The sequence below is a fragment of the Portunus trituberculatus genome, chromosome 22 (genome assembly GCF_017591435.1).
Source record: "Portunus trituberculatus isolate SZX2019 chromosome 22, ASM1759143v1, whole genome shotgun sequence".
Taxonomy (NCBI): Eukaryota; Metazoa; Arthropoda; class Malacostraca; order Decapoda; family Portunidae; genus Portunus; species Portunus trituberculatus.
The window spans coordinates 1363911-1382854 of record NC_059276.1 but is presented as its reverse complement, the minus strand read 5'-3'; the positions used below and the strand labels follow the sequence as shown (position 1 = coordinate 1382854).

The 18944-nt window shown below is 42.2% G+C and overlaps 1 protein-coding gene across 6 annotated transcripts in view; it reads right to left on the bottom strand.

The window, feature by feature from the left end:
- The window catches only part of LOC123507357 (cyclic nucleotide-gated cation channel alpha-3-like), a 129389-nt gene that overhangs the window by 5330 nt on the left and 105115 nt on the right, over window positions 1-18944 (bottom strand). For all 6 annotated transcript variants that reach the window (XM_045260143.1, XM_045260146.1, XM_045260144.1 and 3 more), the window contains 10 exons: window positions 18616-18762; window positions 14963-15142; window positions 14332-14494; window positions 13387-13573; window positions 8469-8690; window positions 7979-8156; window positions 2849-2971; window positions 2045-2182; window positions 1316-1459; window positions 927-1049 (listed from right to left, as the gene is read on the bottom strand). In XM_045260143.1, coding sequence (XP_045116078.1) covers window positions 927-1049; window positions 1316-1459; window positions 2045-2182; window positions 2849-2971; window positions 7979-8156; window positions 8469-8690; window positions 13387-13573; window positions 14332-14494; window positions 14963-15142; window positions 18616-18762 — 1605 coding nt within the window. The remainder of the gene's footprint in view (window positions 1-926; window positions 1050-1315; window positions 1460-2044; window positions 2183-2848; window positions 2972-7978; window positions 8157-8468; window positions 8691-13386; window positions 13574-14331; window positions 14495-14962; window positions 15143-18615; window positions 18763-18944) is intronic.

Here is an 18944-nt window from a genome sequence, read left to right as displayed (position 1 = left end):
GGAGTGAAGAAGAAAATGGGAAGCCCGTTACCATGACAACGGGGAGGTTGACGACCTTGAGGACTTGCGCACCTATCACAACAATAACAACTCCAGAGCCTTCGCCTGGGCCACACGACACTTGCAGCTCACTTGCACCGTCTGCGCCTGTCTGCTGATCCCTATTGCCCTTTCCTATTGCATTTCCTGCTCCGCTGCCCATGCTTCTACTCCCACCGCACTGCACTATGCTCCCAGCTGTCCACCCTGGGCGTCACAACATTCGACCTGCCCACCCTCCTGGCGGCCTCAAGCGTCCACCCCTCTGGCAACCTGCAGTCTTTCGCGTTCGCGGCCCTAATCAATATATTCCTACATAGTTGTAAATAATATACCAATATAACAATATAACCTTTTACTTACCTGAATAACCATAAAAAATGATTGGTTGAAAACACAATAATATGCTTTGAAAGTACAAAAACTCGAGTTACGTACAAAATCGACTTACGTCATGTTACAGGAACGTAACTCTGACGTAACTCGGGACCTTACTGTATTCTTATCTAAATTTTTTAGTGCTTTTTTAAATCATGTGTTTTTAATTGACCCTTGGTATGCCTTTCCATGTCACTCTGACATCTTTAGCTGGTGTACAGCCACACCCAATCTTTAAACCAAAACTGAGAAAAAAATCCAAAATGTATTCTTTTCATTACTAACTTTCTTACAGATAACAATAAAGACTTCACATATTCTTTCTTGGGCTGATGATAATTTTGTGAAGCAGTAGGAGTTAAAAAAAATAATAAATGAATAAATAAATAAGTAAAATAAAAGGAATGAAAATGTGCATTCACTGGAGTTACAACAGCAAAATCATGAGACAGATAATTATCAGAGTCAAGTTTCAACAGTACAAAAACAAACTATCAAGGGTGGCTCACCTCTGTCAGGGCATCCCAGAGGTCATTCTTGGAGAGGCAGAAGAGATCTGAGTAGCCAACACTTCTTACATTGGCTGTTCTTCGGTTGCCAGTTTTGTTTCCGGCAATGTTCAGGATTGACACCTAATGAAGAGAAGTGCTGTAATGCTGTGGTTTGAAGTGTTCTAGTGTATTGCATTGCAATGTGTTGGAATTTAAAAGTAAACTGGCAAAACAGAAAAAATCCAAGAAATTATATTGTAAAAACTGTAATCCCTCAAACAAAATCAATGATGAATGTGTTGAAATTGAATACTTTGGTGATGAACTGAAAACAAAACACAAAGAATTTAAAATCATGTGGCAAGGGGAAGCAAATATAGTGTGTGTACTTTCAATTTTTCTCTCACCTCCCCAAACACACTGCCAGCCCCAAGTGTGGCATAGACCGTCTTGCCATCATCAGCCACCACGGACAGCCTCCCTCTCTTCACTATATACATCTCCTTGCCCACATCACCCTTGCGACACACAAAGTCACCTGGGCTGAACACCTGTAAATAGCAATGGTTTTCTGTTTACTTGTCTGTTAATCTCTCTGCCTATACCTGACACCTGTGAGTAGTTATATAAATGTTTTTTTTTTTTTCACTTTATTTTGTTACATGTTCAATGATAAATTACAAAGGAGTTCAGTGTTTGCATCACATTCTGATTTATACCAGTATAAATATTTCCATTGTATAGTAGTTTTTAGAACATCATGATTTAGAAGAGAACTAAAAGGAGAAATAATGCTGCTCTTCTGTTTATCAAAGTAATAATAGTGGCAGTGTTTTATTTTGCTAATGTTAAACTGGTGCTGTTGTTGTAACTGTTAGAAGAGACAGAAGGAAAAGAAAAGAAAAATGAAGGATAAGAAAAAGTGAATGCATTCACCTCCACTGACTCATAAAGGCTTTACTTGAAGTGACACAAGTCTTTTTATGGTACTTTTATGGCTCAAGCAATGAATAAGCATCTCTACATTATCAATTGGAGAAACACTACTGGGCATCCAGCTATCCATCTCTATAGCCTTTGAAAACAGTCATGGTGAGAGAGCAAAGCATTTCAGAATATGACCCTTAGTATCTAACCTGCAGCTTGAGTTTCAGTACCAGCTCCACTAGCAAGCCAGGCTCACAGTCCTGGAAGATGCGGACTTGCTTTAGAGTGTCCAGGTGAACATGGATGGCGATTTCAGCCTTGAGTTTGTCTGGTAGTGACTTGAGGACCTGAGGGAGAGATTGGGGTGGTAAGGTGATGATGAGGTAGGAGGACAGAGACAAGTATATGAATTCAAGAGATGGTAGATGAGAAAGGGAGGACTAGGAGGCAGATATGAAGGGAATTAAGTGATAGGTGAGGGAGAGATAGCTAAAAGATAGACATGAAGGGAATCAGAGAAATGATAGATGAGTGAGAGGGGGACAGGAGACAAACATGAAGGGCATTAGAGATACGACAGGTGAGGAAAAGAGAAGCAGGAGATAGATATGAAGAATGTGACACAGAGATAGCCAGGAGATATACATGAAGAGAATTAAAAAGACAGGTGAGGAAGAGAGGGACAAGAGACAAACATGAAGACAATTAGAAAGATGACAGGTGAGGGAGGGAGGGCCAGAAGGGACATGAAGGAAATTACAGCAGAGATTTCAATACATATGAAACTATGAAAGGAGGATCTGTAAGAAAGATTAATTAACTAGAAAACAATGACTTGAACACCTGAAAGATACAAGGAAACCAATTAAGACATAAAATAAATAAAAAAAAAAAAAAAACTGGACAAATATAGATACAGGAAAAGGGCCATGTAAGTTTATGGTGCTAGATACTAAAGCTTGGTATGGCTATCACTCACACACACATACTCATTTACACATTTACACACTCACCCCCTCCTCATCCAAAGACTGTTTGTTGCTCCATAGGTAATCAAACCACTTGATGACTCTGGTCTCTAAGTCTTTGGACACTTTTCGGAACTCCATGTACTGTTTCACTCCGTCCATCCGATTCTGAAACACAAACGCTTTAATTTTTTACCTGTTTGTATTTTAAAGACAGTATCAAGGTTCATGTACGTACTGTACATCTATTATTTAAGTATTTATGTAGTCTAGTGATACATACAGGTAACTCTCGATTTGTGCGTGTTTAATTTATGTGTTTTTGTTATTACGCGACCAAAAAAATATCATAATTAATTTAATTTGCGAGATCGGTTTGCTTATATGCAATTTGGCCCAACCGCATTTTCAAACTGAGCACCAGACGCAATTTCAAACTGCGCGCCAGAGAGTTCCGCAGCTGGCCAATAGGTGGGACCTCCGCTGCTCCTTCCTCTTCTCATGCCTCACTTGCAGTCTGCCAGCACTGACTACAGATGGAATCTCTTCAATCTGCCTATAATTCACCAAGATGGCCCCAAAACGTCCTTCATCTTCTTCTGCATGTGGGGTTATTTTTGATAAGTGGATTTTTGATAAAGTGGTAAAGCTCAGAGGAAGATGGTGACTGACTGTGGTGTGAGTGGTGAAGGCAGTGACGCAGTGAATGTTGTGTTTATGTATTCTTTTTGTTGTTTTCTCTTATTATTTTTTGCTTTCTCTTATTATTTCTTGCTTTTCCCTTTACTTTAAATACACTTCTAGTATTTAGAATGGTAAATAATAAAAACATGTTAATTTAGCCAAATAAATAGAGTATTTTGTACAAATTATTTTGGACCACATCCTGCATCCCCCTATTATCTATTGTTTCTTATGAGAATTAAATGTTTGTTTTACGGGAAGTTTTATATACGCAATGCCTCTTGGAACGCATCTATCGCGTAAATCGAGAGTTTCCTATATTTAAATACATATATGTTTCCAGAGAGAGAGAGAGAGAGAGGAAGTGAGAAAGAAAGAGAGCATAGAAAAAATATAAATAGATAAATGAACAGATAAATAAAAAGAAATAAAAAGGCCCATCATGGTGCCACTCCACCCCTCTCCAAAAGTCAAAAGCATCATACAAATTCCTTCCCTCTACAACTTTATCTCAAATATCCTTTCTGACTGTTCTATTGCAGCCATGGTAGACAGCCACTGTTTTCTCCTAAATTTATTAACAGTGGTGTACCTCAGGGATCTGTACTGTCACCCACTCTCTTTCTATTATTCATTAATGATCTTAATCAAACTTCTTGCCCTATCCACTCCTACACTGATGATACCACCCTACATCTTTCCATGTCCTTTCAGAGATGACTAACACTTCAGAAAATCATCAGATCATGCAGGTATGCCACAGAATGCCTAACTTCTGATCTTTCTAAGATTTCTGAATGGGGCAGAGAAAACTTAGTAGTGTTCAATCCCCTCAAAAACTTAATTCCTCCATCTATCAACTCAATACAACCTTACAGACAACTATCCCCTCTTCTTCAATGACACTCAACTGTCTCCCTCTTCCACACTGAATATCCTCAGTCTGTCCTTTACTCATAATCTTAACTGGAATCTTCACATCTCATCTCTTGCTAAAACAGCTTCTATGAAGTTAGGCATTCTGCAGCGTCTCTGCCAGTTTTTCTTGCCCCTCCAACTGCTAACTCTGTACAAGGGCCTTATCCGTCCTTGTGTACCGACTGGCAGTACTGGATTGGGATTATTACCCAATATTAGGATATTTATTTAGTCCAAATCCTCATCTTCTCTTCAGCTATGTAGCTAGGAGATTTAGATAGGGAGTCCCTGTAGGGGGAGAAGAGGGATGACGTATGGCTGTGTGCGCAGTTATCATGGCCGCCGCCTATATATAAGGTGAGCTGTGTGGTGGCGTTGACACAGACCATCACCCGCTCTCATCTTGAGCACCACCCCTGTGGAACCCTCTGCCACTTCCACCACAGCAGGCCGAACCCGGCAGAGAGACACAGAGAGAGAGAGAGAGAGAGAGAGAGAAGCAGGACACTGCGAGGGACGGGCCACCATTTTACCTCTCGGGACGCCACCTCACGCACCCTCACGCCACCTCACCTCCAGCTGAGTTACCCATGGTTTCCCCCCCCCCCTAAGGTCTCCCATAATATAGGTAGGATAGATAGGAAGTTACATGACTGTGATGGGTCGTTGGTGAATTAAAATGTCTATTTTTGTTAAGTTTGCGTGTTTATCCTTCCCCCTTGGATTCGTTACATCTTTCTTTTTTTTCCTTACTAGGCCTAAGCTTCACTTAGGCCCAGTACAAGAGACTGAGCCTCACGAAGGTTCAGTACAGATGGTGGCAGCGGTTTAGATGTGTTGGAATTAGGCACATCGACCCACGTAATTCTCCGTAGAGGCAGGAATAATCAGTGCTTATCCCTCCCCCTTGTTTAGTAGTGAAGTGGTGTTTCTCCTCAGTTTATTTATTTTTTTTAACTTTGCTTCATGTTTCGAGGGGCCATTGTGGGACATAGCCAAATCCCTGTAGCGCTTCCAGGCCTACCTGATGATATAGAAGTGAGCCTGTTCAGGGTTCCCGGCGGTCCAGACACGCTGAGGAGGTAGTTAGGGTTATTAAGAGTTACTTGGGAGACTATGGGGTACCGAAGGTACTCTTAGCTGTCAATGCGTGCGAGTTCCGCTCACAATTGTTGACAGAACTCTGTCATACGCATGGGATAGAGATGGTTTTCCACCCCATACCATCCATGTGGGAACTCTATCACCGAATGGTTACATCGAACCATTAAGTCAGTGCTAGCGTCTCTCGGGAAAGGACAACCGCACAGGTGGTCCGAGTGCCTCACGCAGTGTCAGCAGATCCTTAATGCGGCCGTACACGAGACCACTGGCGAACAGCCCTATTTCCTTTTCTTCCGGCGCCATGCTCCTCGCTATGTGGGAACTACTTTGCCCCAGGTGGACGATAAAATAGACATTAATACAGCCTTGGAGGCAGTGAGACAATCATCCTGTGCAAATAGCAGGTAGTGGTTAGCTAGAGCGAACATTGGCCGGAAGGACCAAAGAGTCGAGGTAGATGATTTGGTGTGGATAAAAGGAACAGTTTGGTTCGTCAGCTGATAGAAAACTTGGTCTCAAGTGGATTGGACCGTATAAGGTTAAAAAGGTGAATTTAGATGGAGTGTCATATGAAGTGGAAAATGTGTTCAATGGCAAAATACTCCATAGAGCAGCTGACCGAGTGAGAAAATATGTAACCGATGAAGGGTACGTGGTAGACATGGAAGAAATTGTAGTGCCTTCCGATGAGGAGGAAGAAGACAATGAGGTAGAGGAGCCCAGACCGACTCGTGAGAGACGGCCAGTGAGGAGATTTATAGAAGAATACTAAGTGTATAGACCCCTAGGGACATTGGAATCTTGTGACTGCCCTATACTTCTTTTGCAGCTACATCAGACCCGCTGCTGGGGAAGGAGACCGCCACTGGTAGGGGTGGCTGGAATGTTCAGGAGGAGGGGCCTCCTGAATCCAGTCCCCACAGAATAAGGCCATGGAGAGGACTACGTCGGCCTCTCTACTCCGCCCCTGTACGCCTGGACTGATGGGAAGTGGGAGTCGCAACACCAACTGGGAGGTCAGGTCCTGCCGGACCGGTAGAGACGTCAAGGTTTCGCACTAAGTGGAAAAGTTGTAAAGTGTTAAATGTTGAAACAGAGGTCAGTCATACCACAGATACCCTGGACACTGTAAATAGGGGAAAGAGCTTTAAATGGTTATGTGTGGTTACGTTGGTGCATCGCGATTATGTGGATTGTTATGTGTGTTACTTTTTTTTTTTAAATGTAAAAGAGAAGACGAGGATTTGTTTTCCCTGAGGAAAAAGCCATGTACTGAGTGGCAGTACTGGATTGGGATTATTACCCAATATTAGGATATTTATTTAGTCCAAATCCTCATCTTCTCTTCAGCTATGTAGCTAGGAGATTTAGATAGGGAGTCCCTGTAAGGGGAGAAGAGGGATGACGTATGGCTGCATGCGCAGTTATCATGGCCACCGCCTATATATAAGGTGAGCTGCATGGTGGCGTCGACACAGACTATCACCCACTTTCGTCTTGAGCACCACCCCTGTGGAACCCTCTGCCACTTCCACCACAGCAGGCTGAACCCGGCAGAGAGAGAGAGAGAGAGAGAGAAGCAGGACGCGAGGGACGGGCCGCCATTTTACCTCTCGGGACGCCACCTCACGCACCCTCACGCCACCTCACCTCCAGCTGAGTTACCCACGGTTTCCCCCTAGGTCTCCCATAATATAGGTAGGATAGATAGGAAGTTACATGACTGTGATGGGTCGTTGGTGAATTAAAGTGTCTATTTTTGTTAAGTTTGCGTGTTAATCCTTCCCCCTTGGATTCGTTACATCTTTCTTTTTTTTCCTTACTAGGCCTAAGCTTCACTTAGGCCCAGTACAAGAGACTGAGCCTTACGAAGGTTCAGTACACTTGTATGGAGTACTCTTTGCATGTTTTGGGGGGGGGGCGGTATGGAATCAAAAGCTTTTCGTCTCATCAACTACTAACTGTCTTCAGCCTCTTTCTCACCGCCGAAGTGTTGCATCTCTTTCTATCTTTTATTGCTATTTCCATGCTAACTGCTCTACTGATCTTGCTAACTGCATGCCTCTCCTCCTCTTGCAGCCTCGCTGCATAAGGCTTTCTTCTTCCTCTCATCCCTATTCTGTCCAACTCTCTAATACAAGAGTTAACCAGTATTCTCACTCATGCATACCTTTCTCTGGTAAACTGGAACTCCTTGCATGCTTCTGTATTTCCATCTTCCTATGACCTGACTTCTTTTATGAGGGAGATCTCAAGACATTTGTCCCTGAATTTTGGATAACTTATATGACTTTTAAGGGAAATGGCAACCCAGTGGAACTTTTTTTTCCATATTTTGTTGCCTTTGGCCAATTGACCTCCTGCATAAAAAAAAAGAGAATAAATGTCTTAAAATCTCTCTTGAAATACAAAAGCAGGTTGGGAGTTCTAGAGTTTACCAGAGAACGAGTGAGTGTGTTAAATCTTTACCTGGAACTCTGCCCTTGCTGCATTCATATTAGTTATCATGGAGCCCACATTCCCGACAATGGTTGCAAAGATGAGGACCCCAACCAGAAAGTCCACCACCACAAACAGGTATTCCACATCCTTTTCTGGCTGTGGTGTTTCCCCGATGGTGGTGAGGGTGAGGGTGGACCAGTAGAAGCTGTGGTGTTAAAGTAAAAAAGCTGTGTTAAAATAAACATGTTGAGCCAGTAAGACACGAAAGAAAGTGTAATAAGGAATAAGATTGATAAGTGAGTTTCAATATTCAGTCTTTAACTTGAGATTGATGAGAGGAAGATTAAGAAGAGTATCAGAACCAAACACTCGCTTAAAGTTGGAATAATAGAAGTGATGAACCATATGCTTATCTACAGATATACTGATTAAAGAAACCAGGAGAGACAGTAGAACCATGCACTTACACATACTAATTAGAGAACGACTAGGTAAGCTTTCCAAACCATACACTCACCTATATATATACTGGTGGGAGAAGGTTCTACTCTCCTGCAAAGTGTTGTTGTACACCCAGCGGTCGGTGCTGAAGCCAATCCCATAGGAGATGGCAAAGTAGAAGCAGGCGTTCCAGTGGATGATGATGAGAATGTACAGTACCACCTTGCATATCCTGAAGGCATTGGGGAAGTTGGTGCGTGTCTCTGTCTTGTTGAAGAACTCGCTCATCCGAGGAAATCTGTGCAGGGAGGAGTACGAGGCACAGTAAAGTTAACAATCTTATTTTAATTTTGTCTCATTATTTCTGGGTTACCTCTATCAATTCATCACTAAAACTTTATTAAATGCCACAGAGAGTAATTATTAACCATTACACTGCAATACATAACAACTAACATTGCCAGAAGTAATGCATGCATTAAATCTCTATAACCAAAAAAAAAAAAAAAGAGATGAAAGTTAATAGATCTTTGAATTTCTACAAAGTTAAGCAATGGAGGTGGCTATAGAACAAGTGAAGATGTCTCAGAGTCACTGATAATCAAGGAAAGATGCACCAAATACCAGTCAAAGTTTACAAGGGTAATCAAGGACACAGGAAACAAACACACACACACACACACACACACACACACACACACACACACACACACACAGATAAGGAAATGAGGACAATGATAAGAGGCACCCCATGAAGTTTGAGCAGTCACTAGTGGTTTACCACAGGGTTCAGTGCTGGCACCAATTATGTTCCAAATATATATATAAACGATATGCAAGAGTGTCTGAGAAGTTACATAAATTTGTTTGGGGATGATGCAAAACTTTTGAGAGTACAGTAAGCCCATCCACTTGGCAAAGTAATTAGTCTGGCGAAACTACCGCCAAATGCGAATTTCACCAAACATGAGTTCTTTATACCATATAAATTGCCTAAAAACTACCTCAATCAGTCTTTGGTCATTGCCATTTTGACCCCTAAAATACTATCTTTTGAGTTGAAATAAAATCTTTTGCCTTCACACATTAGAACACATGTACAAAACAGACCAATAAACAAGCATTTGTTATGCTTTCCTCGTCTGTACTCCCGTTTTTCCACCCGTTTCCCTCGCCCACTTTTGTCCTTGCCGGCTTTGCTGCCACCACCATTGTCCTTACCCCCACCGGTACCACCTGTTGCCCTGGTAGAGGCCATGTTGGTGGTAAATCGCCAGAATTCGTTCCTACGTTAGCAGAACAGAAGGTAGCAAAAACAAAATGGCTGAAAGGGACTCTCACACTGTGTTCTGATAGATTTAGAGAGAGGTCTGACGTCACATGGTGACGGCCTAGTGGCCGCACGATGTGTGCACTCGGTGGTCCATGACCACCCTACTGCCAAAAGTGAATTTCGCCAAGCTGAGATTTGCTAAGTACAGGGACTTACTGTAGTAAGAAACATCGAAGACTATAGGGAATTGCAGAAAGATATTAAAAAGATCTGGATGTGGAGCCAAGAATGGAAATTGGAATTTAATACCAGGAAATGTCATGTAATGGAATTGGGTAAAAGTAATAGAAGACTTATGTGTGAATGCAAAATAGGAGAAGAGATTATAATGAAAAAGAGTGAGGAGAAAGACTCGGGAGTGATTATACAAGACTCTAGAAAGACACATAAATGGGTTATTTGCTTCAACATACAGGACACTAACTAACATCAAGATGACATTTCACTACATGGACAAGAGTATGATGAAAAAGATCATAACCACAATGATAAGACCTAGACTAGAATATGCAGCAGTGGTGTGGTCACCATACAAGCAGGACATCAAGAAAGTACACTCAACCCTAGAAACAACGGACTTCCCATCAATGGATTTCGGAAATTACCGACAAATTCTGGAAACTGGTTTAATCTACGGATGAATATTAAAATGCACGCGATTGTCCGTTCCCGGGAAATTATTGTCCGGCAGTTGGTGGGTCGGTCGCATCATCAGCTGTTGGCCGCCATGTTTAGTCTTCAGTCTGTGCGTTTTCAACCAACAGTGAACATTGTCCAGTGCTTACCACTTTTATCCATTTGTACCCTTCCCACGAGTGCTTAACCTATCCAAAATGCCTCCTAAACCTAGTAAACCAGTGAAGGGTAATCGAAAGGCTCTTCCAGTGGTTGCTAAGCTTGAACTAATATGAAAATTAGAAAATTTTATGTATTTTACGTACATTTTATACAGTTTTTTACGTACTTTTGCAAAGAACGGACTTTTGCAATCTACAGACAGGGTCGTGCACGCATTTGTCCATTGTTTCAAGGGTCGAGTGTAGAAGGAATCCAAAAGACTGCTACAAAGATGGAGCCAGAAATAAAGGATCTTCCCAATGAAGAAAGACTGAAGAAAATGGACCTAACATCTTTGAAGGATAGATAGGAAAGAAGAGATCTAATGGGGAAGACTGGCTGGGTGACCAGCAGACGACCGAGTTGAGGTGAATTACACACACACACACACACACACACACACACACACACACACACACACACACACACACACACACACACATTATGGGAAAGTATAGGTTCCCACAAAGATGTGTCGAGACGTGGAACAGTTTGAGTGAAGAAGTGGTGTCAGCAATGAGTGTGCATAGTTTTAAAGAAAAATTGGATAAGTGTAGATATGGAGACGGGGCCACACGAGTATAAAGGCCAGGCCCTGGAAAACTACAACTAGGTAAATACAACTAGGTAAATACACACTCGTTGGGAACAAGGATGATACCAGGTTTTAAGGAGGTTCTGTACGAGGAGAGATTAAGAAGACTGGATTTACCCACGGTAGAAGAAAGAAGAGAGAGGGGAGATATGATAACAATGTATAAAATAGTAAATTGAATGGATATCCTAGATAGTGAAGACTTGATAAGGATGTCTTCCAACAATCAACTGTGAGGACACCCAAAGAAAATACAAAAGGACAGTTGTATGAGAGATATCAAAAGTATAGCTTCCCATATCGTGGCATTGACAAATGGAACAAATTGAGTAGAGAGGTGGTGTGTGCAGTGAGTGTCAGTCAAATGAAGGACACACTTGATAAATGTGGATAAAGAGACAGGACATAAAGAGCCAAGCTCAGGCCCTGTAAATCACAAATAGGTAAATACACACACACACACACACAGACAGAAGAGATGGCACCAGTACCATCTCTTCTGTCTCTAAAGCTGAACTCTTCTCTCAAACCTTTGCTCACAACTCCACCTTGGACGATTCTGGGCTTGTCCCTCCCTCTCCTCCTCCCTCTGACTATTTCATGTCTACAATCAAAATTCTTCGTAATGATGTTTTCCATGCCCTTGCTGTCCTAAACCCTCGGAAGGCTTATGGACCTGATGGGGTCCCTCCTATTGTTCTCAAAAACTGTGCTTCTGTGCTTGCACCTTGCCTGGCCAAACTCTTCCAACTTTGTCTATCGACTTCTACCTTTCCTTCCTGCTGGAAGTTCGCCTACATTCAGCCTGTTCCTAAAAGGGTGACCGTTCTAACCCCTCAAACTACCGTCCTATAGCTTTAATCTCTTGCTTGTCTAAAGTTTTGAATCTATCCTGAATAGGAAGATTCTCAAACATCTGTCACTTCACAATCTTCTGTCTGATCGCCAGTATGGCTTCCGTCAAGGTCGCTCTACTGGTGATCTTCTGGCTTTCCTTACTGAGTCTTGGTCATCCTCTTTTAGAGATTTCGGTGAAACTTTTGCTGTTGCGTTAGACATATCAAAAGCTTTTGATAGAGTCTGGCATAAAGCTTTGATTTCAAAACTGCCCTCTTACGGCTTCTATCCTTCTCTCTGCAACTTTATCTCATGTTTCCTTTCCGACCGCTCTATTGCTGCTGTGGTAGACGGCTACTGTTCTTCTCCTAAACCTATTAATAGTGGTGTTCCTCAGGGTTCTGTCCTGTCACCCACTCTCTTTCTATTATTCATTAATGACCTTCTTAACCAAACTTCTTGCCCTATCCACTCCTACGCTGATGATACCACCCTACATCTTTCCACGTTCTTTCAGAGACGTCCAACCCTTCAGGAAATTAACAGATCACGCGGGGACGCCACGGAACGCCTGACTTCCGATCTTTCTAAAATTTCCGATTGGGGCAGAGAAAATCTAGTAGTTTTCAATGCCTCAAAAACTCAATTCCTCCATCTATCAACTCGACACAACCTTCCAGACAACTATCCCCTCTTCTTCAATGACACTCAACTGTCTCCCTCTTCCACAATGAATATCCTCGGTCTGTCCTTTGCTCATAATCTTAACTGGAAACTTCACATCTCATCTCTTGCTAAAACAGCTTCTATGAAATTAGGTGTTCTGAGGCGTCTCCGCCAGTTTTTCTCGCCCCTCCAACTGCTTACTCTGTATAAGGGCCTTATCCGTCCCTGTATGGAGTACTCTTCGCATGTTTGGGGGGGTTCCAGTCTCACAGCTTTGCTTGATAGGGTCTCTTTCTCACCGCCGAAATGTTGCATCCCTTTCTATATTTTATCGCTATTTTCATGGTAACTGTTCTACTGATCTTGCTAACTGCATGCCTCCCCTCCTCCTGCGGCCACGCTGCACAAGGCTTTCTTCTTCCTCTCATCCCTATTCTGTCCAACTCCCTAATGCAAGAGTTAACCAGTACGCTCAATCATTCATCCCTTTCACTGGTAAACTCTGGAACTCCCTCCCTGCATCTGTATTTCTGAATTCCTACAACTTGTCTTCTTTTGAGAGGGAGGTATCGAGGCATTTGCTTCCCTAATTCTGGCTGACGATTTTGGCACTTTTTGTACTCTTTGGAGAGCCAGCGCTCAAGTGGGCTTTTTTCTAACTTTCTTTTTTTTGCCCTTGGCTGGCCCTCTTCCCTACGTAAAAAAAAAAAAAAAAAAAAAACACACCTAAGTAACCTGTTGATTCTGACAAGCACAGGTCCTGGTACATGGTGGTCGCCTCCTGTTCCAGTCAGCAGGTAGAACAAGTCAGTGGGCAGGATGGAGGTCACGTCTTGCTTGAAGTTCCATGACTTAACATAATTCCTCCTAAGTTTGGTGGGCTCCTTCACCATCAGACCCTGCTCCAGATAGCCTGCCGAGACACACTGGTGTAGCACACGGTGAGGGAAATGAAGGAAGGGAAGGATGCATGGGATTGGGGGAGGAAGAAGGGGAATAATACATTACAGAAAAAGGAATGGAATGGAAGGAATGGAAGAAGAGGAGAAAGAGGAAGGATACAAAATATGAAAAAAGGAGAGGAAGATGAGAAGACACAGGGATGGAGGAGGAGATAGAGAAAGAATGCAGAGAACACACAGAAATGGAGAAGGGAAATAAAGGGAAAGGATACAAAATATTATGAAAAAAGTAAAGGGAGAGAACACAGAAATGGAGGAGGAGGAGGAGGGAAGAGAATAGATGACAAGAAAAGTAAAGAAAGAAAACACAAAGAGTGGATGAAAAGGAAAGAAGAGGGATAGGTACAGAACAAGACAAAGGAAGGAAAGAAAGAGAAGAACATAGAAATGGAAGAGGAGGAGGAGGAGGCAGGAGGCAGGAGAGAAGAAAGTGAACAAAGAGAATAAACAAGAATGGAAAGAATAACAACAACTGTAGAAGATAAGTAGGAAATAAACAAATGCAGCTGCAAACTATAAAAATAATGCTAGAATAGAGACTTGAATAAATCTGTGAATGCAAATGATAGGCAGAAATAGTTTAGTATATTTCACATAGGGACTGTCATGTGTAGGCCTGACAACTTTATGAAATTTCCCTTATTTTTTCATATTCTAATGCTCTTAATGAAACAAACTGGAGTGAAGTAGCAATATATTAAGTGAGAACCTTCATGAGCACGAACTCCCATGTCGACCAAGTAAATGCCATCACAAATGTAATCGAGGAACAGCCACAGCACTGGACTAAGGTTGTGCAGCTCCCAAAACACAGCACGGCCAATGATCATGACCCAATTGTACAGCAGCGCAGCAGTCATCACAAACAGCCACTGCGCAGGGGAGACAAGCTGGTAAGAGGTTATGTGCACTAGGAGAGAAAAGAAATATAAAGCAAGTTATGTGTGAGAGAGTGTGTTATATGGAAGAGAAAGACAGATGAAGCAAGGTGTGGACGTGTGGACAGGAAAGGTTGTGTAGAAAGGGATGGTGGAATAAAAAGTATGACTTGTATAGATAAGAAAAGACTGTATATAGAAAAATCAATTAAAAATGATAACACCACTTCCACTATAACCACTACTAATGCTATCTAAACCATCAATACCACTACTTATTACACTGCACTTGTATAAAAAACGGTTTAGGTCCAGCAATTCATCTTATAATAATAATGATAACTAGCTGTTGCTACTACTACTACTACTACTACTACTACTACTACTATTACTACTACTGCTGCTGCTGCTACTACTACACGCTTACACGTTCACACAAACAGTCTGGGTTCAGGATGGCACCTTGTAATGAGCTGGCTTGGTGGTATCGATGGCGAAGTATCCAGGAAGCAAACCGCAGCAGAAAGTGTGTGTGGTGTCATCTGACTCTCGCATCTGGCCCGCCATAGCCATCTTCTCCAGGAAACTGTCTGGCCTCTCCGGTTCCTGCTGCTGGCTGGTTGACGCCCACGACCGGAGAGTCTGCAAGATATGGCCAATATTTTATAATTAACTTTCACACCCTCATTCTTCCTCATTTTCTCTTATTTCCCTTGTTCTGAAGTCCCTCACAACCTTTCACTCTGTCTTTCAGCCTTCAGTCCCTTTCTTCCTCCCTCCTTACATTTTCTCCAATTTTTCATGTTCCTTGTTGCTCTCTATCTTCTCATGCAGTCTCTCTTTCTCTATCCTTACTGGTTCTTTCTTCCTTTCCCACCGTCTCTATATAAACATGCTTTTTCTCATGTCCCTCAAACTCCTATCTCTATCTGGCATTAACAAACAACTTACTGGACCTGAAACAAATCGTCTCTCTCTCTCTCTCTCTCTCTCTCTCTCTCTCTCATCGTTCTCTTGTTTAAACACTATAAGAGCTTCAAAGTCACCTTTCCTCACTCTTTTCCACTCTCTCTTCTATTCCCTTCTTGTTTAAATACTACGGACCCTCAATCGACCCCTTTGAGTTCAGTTCGTGATGTCCCGTTTGAAGGAGTCTTTTTTCGGCCTCGCCCTTGTGTCTCCGTGTTCTCGTGTCCCTGCATGCCTGCCACCCCACTCCATCACTGGTAAAAGTTAGCAGCTGTGGTGGGGGTGTGTCTTTATTGTGGTGCACGTGTTTAGAATGCACGAAATGAAGTAATGACAACAAAGACTAAAGTGGAAAATGAAACACGCGTAAGAATCATGACAGAAGTGCTGATGAATAATGATCTTTTATGTAAGAGAGGAACTGGGTAAATGCAACAAAACTTATGTAAGTGGAAAAGGTTCACTGAGGTGTGCTTTAAAAGAAATGAGAGGGAAAAGAACCAGTGCTAATAGTTGCAAAATAAAGGAAAGGTGAGGGGAAGAATGACGAAGCGTAAGAGAGAAGAAACAAAGGAAGAACGAAAGCCAAACATGCCAACCTAATCATTGAACGCCGTGCGAATCATTATTGTAAATCGAGGGGCCCGGACCTGACTTGACTCATTCTTTTGCTGAGAGAGAGAGAGAGAGAGAGAGAGAGAGAGAGAGAGAGAGAGAGAGAGAGAGAGAGAGAGAGAGAGAGCGTAAGTCACCAATTAAACAACACTGAATAAGGAAAAAGAAAACTATGAGAGATTTTGTCTTAATTTCATCTAAATTGACATAACGTAACTAGACTCACCCGACACATATACAGAAAAGGAAGGCAATAAAGGTTCTTGTAGCTTTACAAGTATACAAGCTCTTGTCAACTTAGTTACTGAGGGTTTTGAGGTCGTTTTCGTGATTAGAGCAAGAGCTTAATTCTAAAAAAAGATTCCACGCTGCTAATGAGGAAAGCCAAAATCCGACTAATCATCTCGGTGGGTTTTGAAAATAATCCTCAAGGGAGAAAGAAGTGTTTCAGAAGACAGTGAGGCATGAAGGATATAAAAGAAAAAGAAATTCTGTTGACGTCTCTTGAAAATGACATGTAAGAGAGAAAGAAGCGTTTCAAAAGACAATGAAACAAAAAAAAAGAAAGAGAAAAGACATAAATTATCTTTATGTCTACGATGCGCAGAGACAGGAATTACAATCGTGTTTTAGTATTGCATTGTGCAAGGAAAAGCAAGATAATGTAGAAGAGAGGAAGATGAAGCAAGAGGAAAAAAAGAACAGCTTTGATACTGACAAGAAAAAAGGCAATGGCAACACAATAGTGAATTTTATAACAACATTTCCGGTCGTCCTAAAAAATGAGAAACTAGCAGATTTTAGAACCTACAACAGGACAAATGAAGGTGACCAAAGAAAACCCACAGAACGTAACAGAACCCAAAAGAACATTAGAAGGAACACAAGAAAATGATTAATGGTTGGTGCAAGAAGTCGTCAGCCTACATGTACAGTCCTTTGCATGAAACTTATCTACCTATTTTCATCTATTCATTTTAATTTTAATCCATTAATTTGTCTAATATTCTTTTGAAGTTTCCAAATGACTCAACACTTACAACTTCATTATTAAGTTATCATTCACCCACCACTATTTGAGAACCAATTCCTACCTATTTTTTCTTTAAATCTAACTACAGGAAGTTTGAACCATTTCTTGTTCAATCCTGATTACTGATCATGAGCATGTTACTTGTGCTAACATTTTCATATCTTCTGTACCATTACATCTCCTCTTAACCTAAGGAGTGTAATGTCGGCTTCACACGTGACAAGTTGCGACTGAAATTGCAAGTCGCTAGAAGTATCGACTGAGTGCTTCTAGTCGGAAAACGTCACACATAGCGATTGGAAAGTATCGAGTAGTTGGCGCCTTGGCGGAAAGTGAATGTAAACAAACAGCTACCCGCCAAGATGTATTCCTCCGGTGACGATGCTGAAGCTGTGGTTACTCTTCTTTTGGCGTACCGGAAGAGTCAACAGAAAAAAAAAATGCCTGTGGATACGTCCCTGGCTAAGTAGAAGGAAAGAAAGGAGTGTCTACCACACACTAATCTTAAAACAACTGCACCATTGCGATCAAATTAAATCCTGACAAGTCTTCAATCCTCACCTCCTGGGAAACAGTTCTTGAAGAGAGGCAGCTATTTACTCAAACGACGATTTGCGCAAGCTTTAATTTTTTATATTTTTCTTACTGTATAATTAATTTTTGGGGTCCCAGATGAGTACTTTTTCCTCCCTCTTAACATCTCCACATCGACACCACATTTCCAAAACTTACTCCACGACGTCACAACGTAAATAAAGCCGCAAATCTGTTGGCACGTGTGAACCCACCGTAAGTAAAAAAAACTTCAATATCCTTTTATAAGAAATAATTTTCATCCTTTGTATTTTTTCGAATTTTTCTTACTAAGTTTTTTTGTACTTATTCTGAAATGTCTACATCCTTTCTGTAATATGGAGACAAGAAGAAGAAGAACAACAAGAAGAAGAAGAAGTGGGCACAAGAAATTGGCGAGGTGAGAGCGTTTATCAGTAAGGTAGCTACTGGCGAGGCGAAGGAGCTCTAATCCCCAAAGTGGCCCTGTCGCATTCACAGACTGACGGCTGCCACGGCTCGCTTTAATCAATAGGGGGATATTGATTTGTGATATGTCCTGTGAGACGAGGCAACGCAGGCACGGACACGAGGCACACACACACACACACACACACACACACACACACACACACACACACACTCTCTCTCTCTCTCTCTCTCTCTCTCTCTCTCTCGTAACCATATCCTCTCCCTCCCTCATAATCTCCTCTCCTTTTCTTCCTTTCATCCTTATCCTTTCTCTCCATCTTCTGTTATGATATGTATAGAAAGATGCACTCTCTCTCTCTCTCTCTCTCTCTCTCTCTCTCTCTCTCTCTCTCTCTCTCTCTCTCTCTCTCTCTCTCTCTCTCTCTCTCTCTGTCTCTTTCTCAAGTGATAAAACATACTCACTCTCCACATTACCATCATCACCACCACCACCACCACCACCACTACCACCCACCTGTAGCGTAGAGAGGAGCCTAGCAAGGGTGTTCCTCTTCGGGTGTTCCTCCGAGTCTCTGTGTTCCAAGCGAAGGATTTCAGAACAGGCGTCGTCAGCGAGGGATGTTCTTAGGCTGCCAGGGGAGAGGAAGCCGTTCTCGCCGCTCTGAGAGAGAGAGAGAGAGAGAGAGAGAGAGAGAGAGAGAGAGAGAGAGAGAGAGAGAGAATGTGTGCGTCAAGAAGGGTGAGGAAGTAACACACACACACACACACACACACACACACACACACACACACAAACAAGGATCAGATGTCTATGTAGATACTGACACACACACACACACACAC